This window comes from Ovis aries, chromosome 16, assembly GCF_016772045.2.
Source record: "Ovis aries strain OAR_USU_Benz2616 breed Rambouillet chromosome 16, ARS-UI_Ramb_v3.0, whole genome shotgun sequence".
Classification (NCBI taxonomy): Eukaryota; Metazoa; Chordata; class Mammalia; order Artiodactyla; family Bovidae; genus Ovis; species Ovis aries.
The window spans coordinates 3,934,733-3,952,094 of NC_056069.1; the positions used below are offsets into that span (position 1 = coordinate 3,934,733).

General features: G+C 39.3%; 1 protein-coding gene across 12 annotated transcripts in view; it reads right to left on the minus strand.

The window, feature by feature from the left end:
* FBXW11 (F-box and WD repeat domain containing 11) overlaps nt 1-17,362 on the minus strand; it is a 130,552-nt gene that overhangs the window by 88,447 nt on the left and 24,743 nt on the right. For 6 of the 12 annotated variants that reach the window (XM_015101231.4, XM_015101228.4, XM_042233668.2 and 3 more), the window contains one exon: nt 1,179-1,280. The exons of the other annotated variants lie outside the window; for them this stretch is intronic. In XM_015101231.4, coding sequence (XP_014956717.1) covers nt 1,179-1,280 — 102 coding nt within the window. The remainder of the gene's footprint in view (nt 1-1,178; nt 1,281-17,362) is intronic. 12 annotated transcript variants of the gene reach the window in all.

Here is a 17,362-nt window from a genome sequence, read left to right on the forward strand (position 1 = left end):
AAGAGTCCTAACTCAACTTTTCATATAGACTCTAAGACAACTGGATCTTATATTGACTTTACTCTCAAGTTAACTGTTTTCTAAAGAAAGCAATCTGAAGCAATAACCACACCAGCGCAGCTCAGAATGTTCACAATCCCAATATGAAGGAAATTTTTCCCCTTTCCTGGCTCCCCAACTCCATTTAAAGACTGAAAACATGAATAGAGAGATTACCTTGAGAACAGTAAAGTAAACTCACTCCATCAAAAAGATCCCTCTAAATCATTTTCTGATTCTACAGTGTTTTCCTAAAACAGGGCAGTCTCAGCAGGATGCCAGGAATTCAATACTCCTTTTTAAAGATACATCAAACTGTCTGGAATATACAGTGATGAAAACTGAATACTGCTACTGAAACCATACTGAATTAAACACATGCTTTCTCTAAACAGAGCTTCCTCAATAAAGTCACAATGTTTTCCGCCTTGACTCTCTTAGAATCCATCCCAACATATGAGGTCAGCCCAGCTGCACTCCTGCTAATAGCTTTTATCGGAGCAACCCCTCCCACACCCCCAAAGAGTTTTACTTTTATCTGTGGAATTCTCTGCCAGCCTCGGCCTGGAAAACTGGGTAGACCCTAAGGACAAGTGTCAGATCTTTGGGAGGTGGCCCAAACTGACAGTTATTGCCAGCATAAAGCTGTGATCTTTATAAACTTCAATTTGAGGCTTTATACTGTTAGTGATTCCCTCTCCACTCCTTTATGGAAGGAGGGAGAAAAAGCAAGCCAAAAGGATGAGTTTCAAAATAGAAAAACCACCACTTTAATTATGAAACCCTCCCAACTCAAGAAAGAACTGTTAAAAGTAGCCAAATGGAAAATGTCAAGGTTTTGGGGGTACATGCACAACTATTAAACATGAGAATCACAGATTCAAGGTGGGGGTTGGGAGGATAAAAAGCAGGAGCAGAAAAAGAGGAGCAGAATAGGGCCCAGCCAAAGACCCATTTGCTCAGAAGGGCCCCTCTAGGTATGAACTCCTCCATGTAGGGCACCCAGGCTGGAGGAAAGCAGAGGGTTACACAGAACATTTAGCAGACTTAACATTGGATTAAACACACTACTGCAAGTTTCAACAAATGTTCATGGTATACGTAAAAAACACATTTACAACAAGAAAGAAGAGAGGCACCTGGAGACATCTGACACTGGGCATGCTCTGCAGGCAACTCAGTGCGCACATGCTCTCTACCAGGTTGGCGCAGCCTAGCCACAAAGACCTTGGCACAGAACACTGCAGGATGACAAAAAGGGAGGAAGAGAAGAAGCAGTTAGAGGCCGCAACAAATCACTCCTTCACACAGGCAACTTGAATGTTAGTCGGGCAGGGGGAGCACCCACGGCAGCTTGGAGGTCAGGGGTGGCAGTCCAGCGAAACTTACGGAAACCTGGGAGAGGGCCCACTTCCTGTCCTACGGAAAGGAGGTTTCTGCTGCCAGCCACTAACTCCTCAGGGTACCGTGAGCAGAATCAAGAGGGAGAGAAAGATGTTTCAGTGGAAACCCGTTAAAGGGAACTGTCAAGTATGAGGGCAAAACAAGATTAGTCGTGAGACTGCGACTCTAACATCATGTGCTTAGTAGCTCTGTTGTGTCCAACTCTTTGTGACCCCATGGACTGTAGCTCACCAGGCTCCTTTGTCCATGGAATTCTCCAGGCAAGAATACTGGAGTGGGTTGCCATGCCCTCCTCCAGGGGATCTTCCCAACCCAGGGATCGAACCCTCCAGCATTGCAGGCAGATTCCTTACCATCTGAGCCACCAGGGAAGCCTCAGTGGTTTTTGGTCTATGTTGTATAATTACAAATGCCATCATTACATCACCTACTATGGGGCCAGGCACTTTAAATGTGTTCTCTAATTACCACACCACAGTGTCAAGAAACTGAGGTTCAAAGGTAAGTCATTTGCACAAAGACAAACAGCAAAGGAGGGGAAAGTCAGAATTTCAAACTTTGGTTGCCGCTATTAAAACCCACATTCATTCCACAAGACTCTGATGCCTCTATTATGAAAGCTGTGATCACCTGAAACTTGATCATCTGGGCACAGTTTCTGCACTTCCCTAGATAAAATCACAGGGCACCTGGAGACACAAGGCAGAAAGAGCAAGAAAGATGAGCAACAGATTGATAGATAAAGGAGACAAAAGAGCTGATAAAAACACATCTGGTTTTGAGTGTCACCCAGATCTCTGCTTTCACAAAGGAAAAAAAAAAACTTTAGAATAATCATGACTTTCATTTTGGACTTTGCTTACAATGTTCATTTAACACAAGTAAGAATTAAAAGCTTACTTCATTTACCCATTCCCATTATTCTTTAAGAGCTTGCTGGTTTTAAGGGAATTAAGCAAAAAAGTAAAATATAAACAAATACAATATAGCTAGTATTTTTAAACCATTAGATTATTTGTGGTATTCAATAAGTACTTTTTCAAACCCAAGGTCAATTAATTTACTCTGCCAAAATGAATAATCAAAAAAAACAAAACAAAACAAAACTGAAGGTGGGTGTTTGGGTTCAACCAAAATACTCCAGAAGTCTCAGACCCAACCTCATAAACTTGTTTATTCTAGCTATAATTAGGATGGTTAAATATACCCACTTTCCTGGGACAGTTCAAGTTTACACTGGTCTCAGCATAACTTTCACTCTCAAAAGTGTTCTGGTTTGGGAGGTAAATTCTATGGTTACCCCAACTACAATATAAACAAAGACCACTATTCTTGAACTCAGGTGAGCCTGGGTTCCTTCCTATCCACCATCTGTACTTTCTAGTTAAATCCCACCAATAATGTAATGGAGTATTGAGATTATTTGGAAAGGCATTTAAAGAACATGAAACCAGTGGACTCAATGGAATAAAAATCTGAGCAGGTTTTTGGTAATGAAGAAAATACCATGTATTTCCAATAGTATGTTTCCATTTCAAAGCTTCCCATAGCCAATATGGTAGAATTATATCACTGCTACTCCAGGCATACATATGTCATCACCCCAACACTTTCAAAGAGTGCCATAAAAGATGCTGAACAAATGTTTGGATAATATAATAATAATAGCTGCCATTTATCAAGCTCTTGTTATATGCCAGACAGCTAACATAGTAAATCCTCACAAAAACCCTTGTAAGACAAGTATGATTCCATTTTACAGATGAGAAAACCAGAGATCAGGAAAGCAGAGCTTGATTTGTTTAAACAGCAACTTATTGAAAGTGCAAGAAAACAAGGGCTAATCGATGGCAGAACTAGGACAAGTTAACCTGTCTGACTCTAAGCAAGCATGCTTTCTTTCCACTACAACAAACTGTATCCAGAGATGCCTAGCGAGACATTGAGGGCACAGAAAATGCCCAGACACATTACATATGGATACACATGTAGATTGCATACATGATTTAATTTAAGTGTCCAACATCCTCATAGTTCAATTTAAGCTCCCTTTTTGGAATCTCTGTAGTTATCCAAACCACAGAATCACTTATACCTGAGAACAGACTTCAAGGATCACACCTGTATTCAGCAACTAATATCAAATTAACACCAAAACTCATCTGCAAATCAATTTTCATTGATTCAGTAAAAACAGCTTCCTGCTGCAGAGTTTAGTATGTATTTACCTCAAAGGGTAAAAACCATGAAGGCATAAGGTAATGTATTTTGATTAGGTTCTGCTAATAACCTGAGATCCAAAACTTAAAAAAAAGAGAGAGAGAGACCAATTTTCACAAACTTCCCCCCCCGACTTCAGAAGTAAAGAAACTAAATAAAGCCCAAAGAAGAAGAGTAGTGAGCAGTTTCCTAATCATCTAATGATCTAATTAATACTGATAAAAATATGGAAAACAACATAAAATAAACCTGAGAACCTAACTTAACAATATTAAATATTTATTACAGGTATTTTTTAAAGCTTGACATCGAACTTGTATATTCAGAAAAAGACTTTTTAAAGACACTCCAGTTTCTAAGAACTTATCTTTATAACACCCATGGAAGATATTCTGGGGTAAAGAGAGTGATGCCAGTATTTATCACAAATATTAGAACTGCCCTACTTTCACAGTCAATTACCTTGGAGCTAAATAACCAACCACAGTGCTGAAAAATAGTTTTTACTCAACAGAAAATGCCACTCTAGTAAATACATCCATCTTTTTATAAAGATGCCTATGCCTGCTAGTCTAAATAAGGCTACTCTTAGGGCTAACAGTCCAAGAGGACATTGAGCTATTTGTAAAGCATGGCTAAACATAAAAGTTCCATATTTATCAACCTAAGAGCATTAAAATGCAGCTTTGACCACAAATAGTAATTGATTCTTGAAGCTGCTGATTTTAAATTTAGGGACCTGGTTGAAAACCCATGTTGACTACTGTGGAGCAACTTAATGTCCGTCGTTCTCTCACTGAATAGTGCAAAGGTCTCTTCCCTTGAGCGCCATTCAAGGCACAAGGCACACCGTTATCTCTCTCTTAAAAAAAAAAAAAAAAGCTAACGGTGGTCCTATCTTTAAACTTTTGGAACACTACCTCATTGTTAAAATATGTCTGAAGAATTTATCCTGGTACCATGGGTATTTACCAATTTTAACAAACACTTATTGACCTACTTATTAAGCTAACAACAATACAAACCAAGCCTCTTTCCTCTTGAGATTTCAGCCTGGAGCTCACGAGAAGCACAGTGGGATCACAATGAAGATCCTTAAGGGGTACAAAACCCCTAAGAAATGTTTGTTTTAATGTTCACATTTAGCAACCAATACTCTAATTTAGGGTTGTCCACAAAGAACAGGAACTAATTCACATGGGATTCTAACAGTAAGAGCAAATAACCAATTAGACTGATTTATACTTATATGTTGTATAGCCAAAGAAAAGAACATTAATCAAGGAAACTGACAGTGTTTATTAATTTTGTCATACACACTGTATAATCAAAAACCAAAATCAGGGCCACCATGCTGAGGGACACTGTAATTCTGTAAGGACAAAAAGAATAATAGCTTTTGGCATTTTTCAAAAGCAAAGTTATTAACAGAGGTAGGAGAGAAATGTCCTAGGCTCTCTTCCTATTGCCATAGGAACCACAAATCAAAAGGGCAAAGTGGCTGCAGGCACCTTGCCTCTGATTGGCCAGCTTTTAGAAGAACTCACAAAAGCTAACTGGTCTGTGTCTAGATGGAATAGTTTTTGAATATCTTGCCCTGATTCCTTCTCAAAGAGGCAATTCTTTTACAAGCTACTCAAAGGGGTATTTTATGTTAATTGTCTCTCTGATGTCACTCTGATTTAGATTTTCCATAGATCTGATTTAGGTTTTCCATAAATCTCTCCAATTTTTTCTTTAAACTACTTTCCACAGAACCATTACCCACCTATTCTATTTCCTGTCATCATGCTTGAGATAATCGAATTGAAGCACTTAAATTCTACTCCATTCAACAAAAAACTTATCTGAATTTATATCTGCAGACAGAAACACAATTAAGACCTCTCTCCTCTGGGAACTCATAGGAGGGAACTTTGAGAATATGCCATGTAAATACAACACACATACACACACAAGCACACAAGCACACAGTCTTAACACACTCAAAGGAGGAAGATGCCCGAACTAACCATAAAGGATGAGAAGGAGGTCGCTAAGGGAAAAAAAGAGAGAAACAGATATTCCAGGCAGAATGAATAACATGAGCAAAGCCGAATAGCTAAGAAATGATAGTCCTATGCAACGAACTGCAATTAACCTAAAGTTTCCAGTTCAGTTCAGTTCAATCGCTCAGTCGTGTCCGAATCTTTGCAACCCCATGAATGGCAGCATGCCAGGCCTCCCTGTCCATCACCAACTTCCAGAGTTCATTCAAACTCACGTCCATCGAGTCAGTGATGCCATCCAGCCATCTCATCCTCGGTCGTCCCCTTCTCCTCCTGCCCCCAATCCCTCCCAGCATCAGTCTTTTCCAGTGAGTCGACTCTTCGCATGAGGTGGCCAAAGTACTGGAGTCTCAGCGTTAGCATCATTCCTTCCCAAAAACACCCAGGGCTGATCTCCTTTAGAATGGACTGGTTGGATCACCTTGCAGTCCAAGGGTCTCTCAAGAGTCTTCTCCAACAACACCACAGTTCAAAAGCATCAATTCTTCAGCGCTCAGCTTTCTTCACAGTCCAACTCTCACATCTATACATGACCACCGGAAAAACCATAGCCTTGACTAGACGGACCTTTGTTGGTAAAGTAATGTCTCTGAATTTCAATATGCTATCTAGGTTGGTCATCACTTTCCTTCCAAGGAGTAAGCGTCTTTTAATTTCATAGCTGCAGTCACCATCTGCAGTGATTTTGGAGCCCAAAATAATAAAGTCTGACACTGTTTGCATTGTTTCCTCATCTATTTCCCATGAAGTGATGGGACCGGATGCCATGATCTTAGTTTTCTGAATGTTGAGCTTTAAGCCAACTTTTTCACTCTCCTCTTTCACTCTCATCAAGAGGCTTTTTAGTTCCTCTTCACTTTCTGCCATAAGGGTGGTGTCATCTGCATATCTGAGGTGATTGAAATTTCTCCTGGCAATCTGGATTCCAGCTTGTGCTTCCTCCAGCCCAGTGTTTCCCATGATGTACTCTGCATAGAAGTTAAATAAGCAGGGTGACAATATACAGCCTTGACGTACTCCTTTTCCTATCTGGAACCAGTCTGTTGTTCCATGTCCAGTTCTAACTGTTGCTTCCTGACCTGCATTTAGGTTTCTCAAGAGGCAGGTCAGGTGGTCTGTATTCCCATCTCTTTCAGAATTTTCCACAGTTTATTGTGATCCACACAGTCAAAGGCTTTGGCATAGTCAATAAAGCAGAAATAGATGTTTTTCTGGAATTCTCTTGCCTTTTCCATTATCCAGCGGATGTTGGCAATTTGATCTCTGGTTCCTCTGTCTTTTCTAAAACCAGCTTGAACATCTGGAAGCTCATAGTTCACGTATTGCTGAAGCCTGGCTTGGAGAATTTTGAGCATTACTTTTTTAGCGTGTGAGATGAGTGCAACTGTGCAGTAGTTTGAGCATTCTTTGGCATTGCCTTTCTTTGGGATTGGAATGAAAACTGACCTTTTCTAGTCCTGTGGCCACTACTGAGTTTTCCAAATTTGTTGGCATATTGAGTGCAGCACTTTCACAGCATCATCTTTCAGGATTTGAAATAGCTCAACTGGAAGTTTCTAAGTGTGAGCTAAAGAAACCACAGGGGGGTGGGCCAAATCACAAAGGTCTCCCCATACCTTTCTATCGGACTTGAGCCTTCATCCTGTAGGACAGCAGCTCTTGCACTCTGTGGGACAGCTCACCAGTTAACAGCCAATCCTCCCAACTCACCAGTTAACAGCCAATCCTCCCAGCTCACCAGTTAACAACCAATCCTCCCAGCTCACCAGTTAACAGCCAATCCTCCCAGGTGTATGGCCCAATTTTTTTTTTTTAATCAACAGTGACTCAGTGGTAAAGAATCTGCCTGCCAGTGAAGGAGATGAAGGATACAAGAGTTCTATCTCTCGGTAGGGAAGATCCCCTAGACAAGGGAATGGTAACCCACCAACTCCAGTATTCTTACCTGGAAAATCTCATGGACAGAGGAGCCCAGAGGGTTACAGTCCATAGGGTCACAAAGAGGTGGACATGACTGAGCATGCACAAGATTTTATTTTCCTGCAACTCAATATACATACTGCTTCAACAATATGTGTCAGAGGAATAGAAGCAGGTCATGCAACACACTGGCAAGGATTGGGTGAACTTCTTAGGCAAAAAGGTAGGAGATAAAGTATACTATCAAGTCAACACCAAGCCAGTTCAAGCAAGCATCAAAGAAAGCTGCTGTTTCCTAGACCATGTGGGAACATTTTCCACAAGAGAGTGAAGAAGTCTGCTCAAAAGTAACCCAAAGATAAAGATACATCCATCTGAATGCAGAGTTCCAAAGAATAGCAAGGAGATAAGAAAGCCTTCCTTTCTCAGTGTGCAATGCAAAGAAGTAGAGGAAAACAATAGAATGGGAAAGACTAGAGACCTCTTCAAGAAAATTAGAGATACCAAGGGAACATTTCACGCAAAGATGGGCTCAATAAAGGACAGAAATGGTATGGACCTAACAGAAGCAGAAGATATTAAGAAGAGGTGGCAAGAATACACAGAAGAACTGTACAAAAAGATCTTCATGACCGAGATAATCACAATGGTGTGATCACTCACTTAGAGCCAGACATCCTGGAATATGAATTCAACTGGGCCTTAGGAAGCATCACTACGAACAAAGCTAGTGGAGGTGATGGAATTCCAGTGGAGCTATTTCAAATCCTGAAAGATGATGCTGTGAAAGTGCTGCACTCAATATGCCAGAAAATTTGGAAAACTCACCAGTGGTCACAGGACTAGAAAAGGTCAGTTTTCATTCCAATACCAGAGAAAGGCAATGCCTAAGAATGCTCAAACTACTGCATAATTGCACTCATTTCACACGCTAGCAAAGTAATGTTCAAAATTCTCCAAGCCAGGCTTCAACAGTCCGTGAACCGTGAACTTCCAGATGTTCAAGCTGGATTTAGAAAAGGCAGAGGAACCAGAGATCAAATTGCCAACATCCTTTGCATCATCAATAAAGCAACAGAGTTCCAGAAAAACATCTGCTTTACTGACTACACCAAAGTCTGTGTGGATCACAACTAACTATGAAAAATTCTTCAAGAGATGGGAATACCAGACCACCTGACTGCCTCCTGAGGAATCTGTATGCAGGTCAGGAAGCAACAGTTAGAACTGCACATGGAACAACAGACTGGTTCTAAATCAGGAAAGGAGTATGTCAAGGCTGTATATTGTCACCCTGCTTATTTAACTTCTATGCAGAGTACATCATGAGAAATGCCAGGCTGGATGAAGCACAAGCTGGAATCCAGATTGCCAGGAGAAATATCAATAACCTCAGATATGTAGATGACACCACCCTATGGCAGAAAGTGAAGAAGAACTAAACAGCCTCTTGATGAAAGTGAAAGAGGAGAGTGAAAAAGCTGGCTTAAAACTCAACAATCAGAAAACTAAGATCATGACATCTAGTCCCATCACTTCATGGCAAATGAAGGGGAAACGATGGAAACAGTGACAGACTTCATTTTCTTGGGCTCCAAAATCACTGCAGATGGTGACTGCAGCCATGATATTAAAAGATGCTTACTCCTTGGAAGAAAAGCTATGTCAACTATTAAAAAGCAGAGACATTACTTTGCCAACAAAGATCTGTCTAGTTAAAGCTGTGGTTTTTCCAGTAGTCAAGTATGGATGTGAGAGTTGGACTATACAGAAAGATGAGTGCCAAAGAATTGATGCTTTGGAACTGTAGTGTTGGAGAACACTCTTGAGTCTCTTGGACGGCGTGGAGATCCAACCAGTCAATCGTAAAGGAAATAAGCCTTGAATATTCATTAGAAAGACTGATGCTGAAGGTGAAACTCCAATACTTTGGCCACTTGATGTGAAGAACTAACTCAATGGAAAAGACCCTGATGCTGGGAAAGATTGAAGGCAGGTGGAGAAGGAGACAACAGAGGATGAGATGGTTGGATAGCATCACTGACTTGATGGACATGAGTTTGACCAGGCTCTGGGAGTTGGTGATGCACAGGGAAGCCTGGCATGCTGCAGCCCATGGGGTCGCAAAGAGTCGGAGATGACTGAGGGACTGAACTGAACTGAATGATAAAGATATGAAGTAAATAGAATAAAAGCCATGTTTTTATAAATATTATGAAATATCAGAGCTTAAAATCATATAATTCCTTCAAATGAGACATCAAAAACTTTTAATATTCAAACCATTGCTAGAGACAATGATAAGACAACTAATAAACTTTTAATCAGAGAAGTGACCATTAGCAGCTGGAGAGAAGCGTGGTGAAAAGAAAGAAAGATAAGTCTATTAGAGAGCTTAAGGACAGTCTCTTATTTTTATTTTACAATTAATGCAAATTTCTTTCAGCTAAGGTACAAAGAGTAGACTCAAGGGCCAATACTTACCTTCAGAAATATTTGCCTAAAGTCAATTTTTTTCCAGTAGAACTCTCACCATACCCTACCTACCGAATACAAAACAGAGTAATGAAAATATAAAACAGGTAATGAAATGGTGGAATACCTGAGTGGGAGCAAAGATCTATTTCACGGTAATCACCTGGTGATCACACACTCTCCACTGAGACTCTCCATCCAGGAGTGGGAATGTGTTCTGAAGAATGATACAGTAAATGGGCTCAAACAGATTATGTAACTCCAGCTCTCCAAACCTGAATGTGAAAGCTATAGAGCATCCATTCAGTTTCTGCTGGAGGTGGTCCTCATCTCAAAGCAAATAAAGCAAGAATTAAAGTTAATCCAAATTAGGAACTATTCTATTGTCTGAATTCTCAGACTGCTGCTTTTCAAGAAGCTATAGTAGTTGTAATGAAAACAAGGCCACAGAGCTTTTAAGAGCCTACAACAGAGACTTCTGCTCTGTGTTACAATGTTTGATGGCAATCTATAAGAAATAGTGAACTCTCACCAAAAAATTATACTGTTTTTAAAACCAAGAATCATAATAGTCAGGTCAGAGGATAAATGTTAATTCATAATTCAAAGTTATTTTCCAAAGCATTTTCAAGAACTGAACACTTATATTTTTTCTTTTATAATTTCTATTCATCCACATCTTCTAATGAACACCTAGTTCTGGTTTTTCTCTGATGAACACCTAGTATTCATAATATTGAGGTCTAAGCCTCAATATGTGAGAGGCTTTCTTCTCCTTATAGTGGTATTTTATTATGACAGAATTTGACAGTAACCACATGCCATATAACCAAGGATGTTAATGCTTTAACTCTTAGCAACTGTACTACAGAACCACATATTTATAGATAATACAGCATACTGTATTTTCAGGCTGGGATATCTGTTAAAGGAAGAAAAGAGCATGGGGAGAAGGGCTCAGTGAAATGAGAAAAGAAAAAGGGATAAGAATGTGGAAAAGTGAAATTTACTTTCTGCCAAGTTTTAGAGATTCAATCCAACCAACTTATCGTGGAATCAGAATTCAAAGCCAGAACTCAAACTTTCCTTAAATTCTATTATTTAAAAAAAACATTTTTAATGTCCAGACAATTCTCATCAGTCCATGTGGTCACAAAGAGCCGATCACAACTGAGTGACACTGCGGGCCCGGGCGCACATGCGCACACACACACACACATTATCTAAAGTAAGACGCTGTTTAGTCGCTAAGTTGCGTCTGACTCTTTGCAACCTGTAGCCTGCCAGGCTCCTCTGTCCACGGGGTTTCCCAGGCAACAATACTAGAGTGGGTTGCCATTTCCTCCTTCAGGGAATCTTCCTAACCCAGTGATCGAACCCTCATTTCCTGTATTAGCATGCGGATTCTTTATCTGAGTCACCAGGGAAGCCCCTAAAGTTAAGATACCAGAACCCAAAACTAAAATGGATCTTCACAGTTTTCTTTGGCAGGGAGATGAAGGATACATTTTCTTTTATAGTTTCTATTCATGCATATTTTCTAACTTTTTCTCCAATGAACACCTAGTACTTATAATATTTTAAAACTACACTGTATAATTTTAAGTAATGCTTTATTTTTAATTATATAATGAATAATGTAAATTATTATAACTTCCAAATAGTAATTTGACAATTTAAATAAAATCAAATTCTCTTCCCAAGAATTAATTCAGTCTGTCTCAAATACCTGTGGTTTAAAATGTGTTAAAATGCTGAGTGCCAGAAAAACATTTCACCTAGTGACTTTCAGAAACAGCAGTGAGCAACAAAATGATAACAGCTTATTCCCGAGTAATTTCAAAGGAAAAAAAAAATCACTGTTGTCCACTTCACAACTACCACCCATAACTCAGAACTGTCACCAGGGTTTTTCAGAGCTCTTACAGAAGCTGGAGAGAGGAAGGAGTAGATGTGTGAGGGGGGAAGCAGAATCTCTATTCTAAGCAGCATGACAAGAACAGGATGTAACAAAATAATCTATTTCCGGCATAGCCACATGGGTCCTCAGTTGTACTAGGACCAGTCTGAGGTTCAGTTGCCAAGAAAGAACAGATTTCCCCTCGCAAGTTCCAGGTCAGATCAGTTTGAACCCAATCCCAATGGGGTTTATCCAAGATCCACAAAACCTGAGACAGGTGAGACCCAAATGACAGGTAAATTAAGTACATCTGAGCCTTTGTTGGTTAGCATCACTGGTCCAATAGGAACATTTTTCAGGACTAGGGGAGACGACTAAACTATAAATTTAACATTTCCAATTTAAAAATGTTAAATGTAAATGAAATTTACAAAAAAAGAATAATTTGGGAAGGAGATGCAAATCTCTATTTTCAGAGTACCTACTATGTGCCAGACAGGTATAGTTACCTTGATCTCATTAACTGTCACACCACCTCTGGCCAGACTGGTATTTTAGTTTTAAAGAAGAAGAAACTAAGGATTAGAGACATCAAACCACATGCCAGAGGTCAAAAGTAGCAGACGTGCAATTCTATCTGACTCCAAAATCCCCACTTCCTTTGCTGGACATTAAACTCCCTAAAGCAGCAATTTCCTCTGATTTATTTTCAAATTTTATCTACTTGTTACTCATTTGTACTGTAATTTGTAGTGTAATTTGGAGTGTAATTTGTATAACCCCCCGGATGCAACTTATCAATACACATTTAAGACTTGGAAAACATGCATGTCATTGACTCAGCAATTTCATACGTGGGGAGTTACACTACAGGAAAAACTAAAGACACGCCCAACAATACAGCTAAGAAGACGTTCCCCACATCCCTGTCGTAAGAGCAAAGGAAAGGGTGCCCAACAACAGACAGTGGACTGGTTATGTAGATTACACATCATCCAGAGGACACAATATGGTGTATCCGCCAAATAAACATCATTTTTATAGGAGTATGTTTATTGACCTAGAAGTAAGTTATATAGGAAAAGAAAGCTATAAAACATTGAAGAAGCTTAAGGAATCTTGAGTGAATAAAGGCTACAAAATCAGGACTTTTGTTATACTATGATCTTATTTTATTAGATAACATATAACACACATAAAACATAGGATTAAATACAGGAGATTCTTATTTTACTCTTTCTGTCTGCCATAGTTTTTCAGATGCAGGCAGTATACAACTGACAACCCAGTACTTAAGCTTCTACAACTTTCTCCTCCACCTTTCTCTCTTCTCATACTTTTCTCCTCCAGAATAACTAGTATTTCCAAACTGTTAACTTCGGGTTCTGGGCCTAGCAACTTTTCCCTTGGGTCAAGCCCATTCTCCAATGAAGGTGAAGAACACGTGGGGTTAAGTGAGCTATCAGAGTTTGGTTACACTCTGAGGTAATAACAAACACACAACCCTAATCTCTGAGGCTACCTAGCCGGAGAAAAGTCTTCAGTAGCAGTGCTCTGTTTTACAAGGCTACCACTTCTAAGTGTCTGATAATCCAAACTTCATGACACCGGAGAGGACTTCCAGGTGAGCTAACTGAAAGCTGGCCTTGTTTTGTAGTCAGCATCTGAGACCCAAGCTGCGCCTGGTCTTCGCACACACAGCAGGGTGCCAGCCTCCCCTTCTTCACCACTGCAGACCCAGGTGCTCGTGCCCCGCCTTGTCCCTCATCAACTCTCAGAAGCCAGAAAGCTTTAATCAGAGAATTCATGGAAGTACCCAGACAGCAAGATCTGACTGCCCTATAACACTAGTACTGGGCCAAAACCCTTACCCTACTTCCATGTAAGAGAGAGTGCAAAGTTTACTGTGTTTTATAAAGAGCATTAGAGGGAACCCCCTGGCAGCCCAGTGGTTAGGACGCCACGATTCCACTGCAGGGGACAGGCTCAATCTCTGGTCTAGGAACTAGATCCCAAAAGCCACATGGCACAGCCAAAACCAAACAAACAAAAAAAGCAAGTGGAAAATTTTCCCCTGATATAATGAAAATCTCATTCTTCCTAGGAAGAAGTATCACTTTCAAGTAGAAAGATGACTTAGGGAATGTTATTGCGCCTACTCTCAAAGGGTCTGACTTCATTATAGTCACATCACATGTTAATTCTACTTTAACTTTGCCACTTTAAACTGATTTTGTATTCAAGAAGTTTACTGAACATGCCAATATACTAAATGCTTCAACAGACAACACAAGAATTCTTAAAACCAAATAATCTGGTATCAAAAGTGTTTCTGGAAATAAAGTGGTATCATTTCCTAGTTCACAGAAGGGAGAAAGATTGCTAAATTTCTAAAGTATCAAGTATTTTAAAGAAATACAGATTCACTGCTTTCAAGAGTATTAAAACTTAAGCTCCACCTACTATAACAGTATTTTAAAAGTCACTTTCAAAGGCTTTCAAAGCTTCCACTATCTAAACTGCTTCCCATCTCATTACACCTACTGAATGAAAGTTGGTCTTGCTAATAAACCTTTCGGAATCCAACATTACACCATAAACAAGCCCTCTAGTACTTTGTAAACACTGCTCATTTCTCAAATACATACTTATTTTTTAGAGACCTAACCATCCTCTATCCCAAAGAAATACATATTCCAAGTTGGTAGAGTCTCATGTTTAAAATTTTATACACACACACACGGACTGATTTTTAGAAAATAACTGTAACCAAAATTTTGCTTCAGAACAAAATGAACAGCATGAAAGTGAGTTGTCCAAGCTAATAAATATAAAAGGATTTATCAACCTTTAATTAAATGTATAGTAAACTCTGCACTTGCTCTACTTTCTCATATAGTCCCCATTGTTCTCATATCCCAAGCTGACCTTGGTTTCAAATAAGAATGAAGTTCTGTGCCTCACAATCCACTGGGCTCTAAGAACAAATGAATCTGTCTTTCAGCCAGGGGCTAGGACTGCCTTAGTAAGGATTCCTGCTGCTTGCTGTTAGAGCAGGGATGGATGTCTTTGATTCCTTTCACGTTGTCTATTTCCTGCAGGCAGCTGGGTAAGGGGAGTTCTTACCGCTTGAAATCAGAGATATCATTAAATTCTGGAGGTGAAAGGGACCTTATAGAGATCATTTTGTCCATCTTCTTAAAACTGTTATTCTAGCCCAGGTCCTCTAAATGTCTCATGAGATACTTTTGGTACTTGGCCCCTTGAAAGCACCCAGTCTCAAAAGCAGGTAACTGCAGTAAAACACATGCTACGGTGAGATTAACGTATACCTTACAGACTCTTCTTGCAGGAGTACATATGAACACAGGTGGACTACAAGACTCTGGAAGCTCTTACACAAAGGAAGTAATTAAAGACCTAATATCAATTTAAGAAATACTGGACTTTGTCAAAAACCATGCTCAGCACCACTGCTTTAACTTTATGCATGACTCAGCTATATGCAGTTGGTCAAGATGTTCTATGAGGAACAGAACACAGATGTCACCATAATAACAAACTTTCATCAACTGAGAAAATACAGAATTGAGAGGAGGATCAGAAGACAAATCTCATTCGGGCATTTCTTGCTGCATTTAAAACAACAAACAAATAACCCATGATCCACATTTCTTTTAATCGATAAATTAAGTCTAAAGAAAACCAATGAAAGAGCCACTAAGATTGGGATATGAGCAAAAAAGGTTAAAAGGGTGATATCACTTATACTTTGAAAATAATCAAATTCAAAAAACAAAAATTGGTCTATAAACCACAGGAAAACTCTTAAAGTAATATATTTTCCTGTAGAAATTGTACTTTATTTCCAAATAAATTAGGTGTTATATTTCTAAAACAATTTATTAAAGTAATATAAGCAGTTGGTAAGATGATTTACCAATTTACAATGTAATGCCTTCAGGTCCTCACAGCACCTGTACAGAGTAGGAACTCAATAAATATTTGTTAAACACAGGGCAAAAATATGATTCAGAGGCCAGAGGAGAATGTAATGTTGTAATTTTACACTTGTTTTTTGGCCACATCACCTAATCACAGTAACTGATTCAGGAATAAGCATATATTCTAAGTTGAATCCAGGACTTCTATGGAAGCCACAAGAACTCTCTTTCCCCACTGAGTCTGAACTTAACAAGAAAGCTGGAGCTGCCCTCAGCCTACCACAAAGGAGAGTACGGAGCTGGTTCTAGGAGGGACCACATTCTCTCTAGGGAAGAAACCTGAATCCACATCCACCTCTAGATTTTTCAAATTTTAAATTCTTTGCTTTGGCTTAACTCAGCCTTGAGTTTTCTACCACTTTCAACTAGAAAAAAAGTCATAACAAACCTTAAATATTTAGTTAAATAAAACAGCAAAAGCCAAAAAGGTATTTGGCATGGCCAAGATCTTAAGAGATAAGGAATACCCTGCCAATGACACATTCTTACATTTTTCCTAGGAAGTCATCTTATTCTACTAAAAGTATTCAAAACGAAACGTTCCAAGAATATCTCATTCCTGCTATAATACAGATACTAGAGAAAGAAAAAAAAAATACCTTACAGGATAAACTGAACACTAAGAAGAACGCAGAAAGAAAGCACAAGAGAAAAAAATGTGTCCTGATTTTCCAAGGAGCTCTGAAATCCAAAACTGAGAAACTCAACCCTCCTCTTTATAGGCACTTCCTTCCAAATAAGCAGTGAAGTTGGCAGTATCAAATACAAACATCAATTAAATAAATGGGCTTCTCTTGTGGCAATGAAGGAGAACTGGGTTCGATCCCTGGGTTGGGAGGATCTCCTGGAGAAGGGAATGGCTACATACTCCAGCATTCTTGCCTAGAGAATTCCATATACTGAGGAGCCTGCCAGGCTACAATCCACGGGGTCACAAAGAGTCTGACACGACTCAGTGACTAACACTTTCACCTATTTCTTCCCTTGTAAAAATATATTATAATTTGCAGAGTCAACACGATTGAGCCACTGAACAAGAGAGGATGAGTTTTGATTGTTGTTTTACTTTAATTGATAGAGAAGCATACTAATATCCTACAAATCTCTGGATATGATTACCAATTTATAAGAAATTTAAGTAAGAACAAAATTATGTAGACCTATTAAGAACATAATTAGCAAAATCCAAATCTGGAGAAGTTATACAGAACAAATGACCAGTCCAGTTTCTTCAATAAACATGTGGCAAGAAAACAGATGGGAGAGGCAATTTTTATAGATTAAAAGAGATTTGAGAGACTATTAACTACAAACGATGGGTGAACCAAGTCTGTCTCCAGAACTGAAAAAAC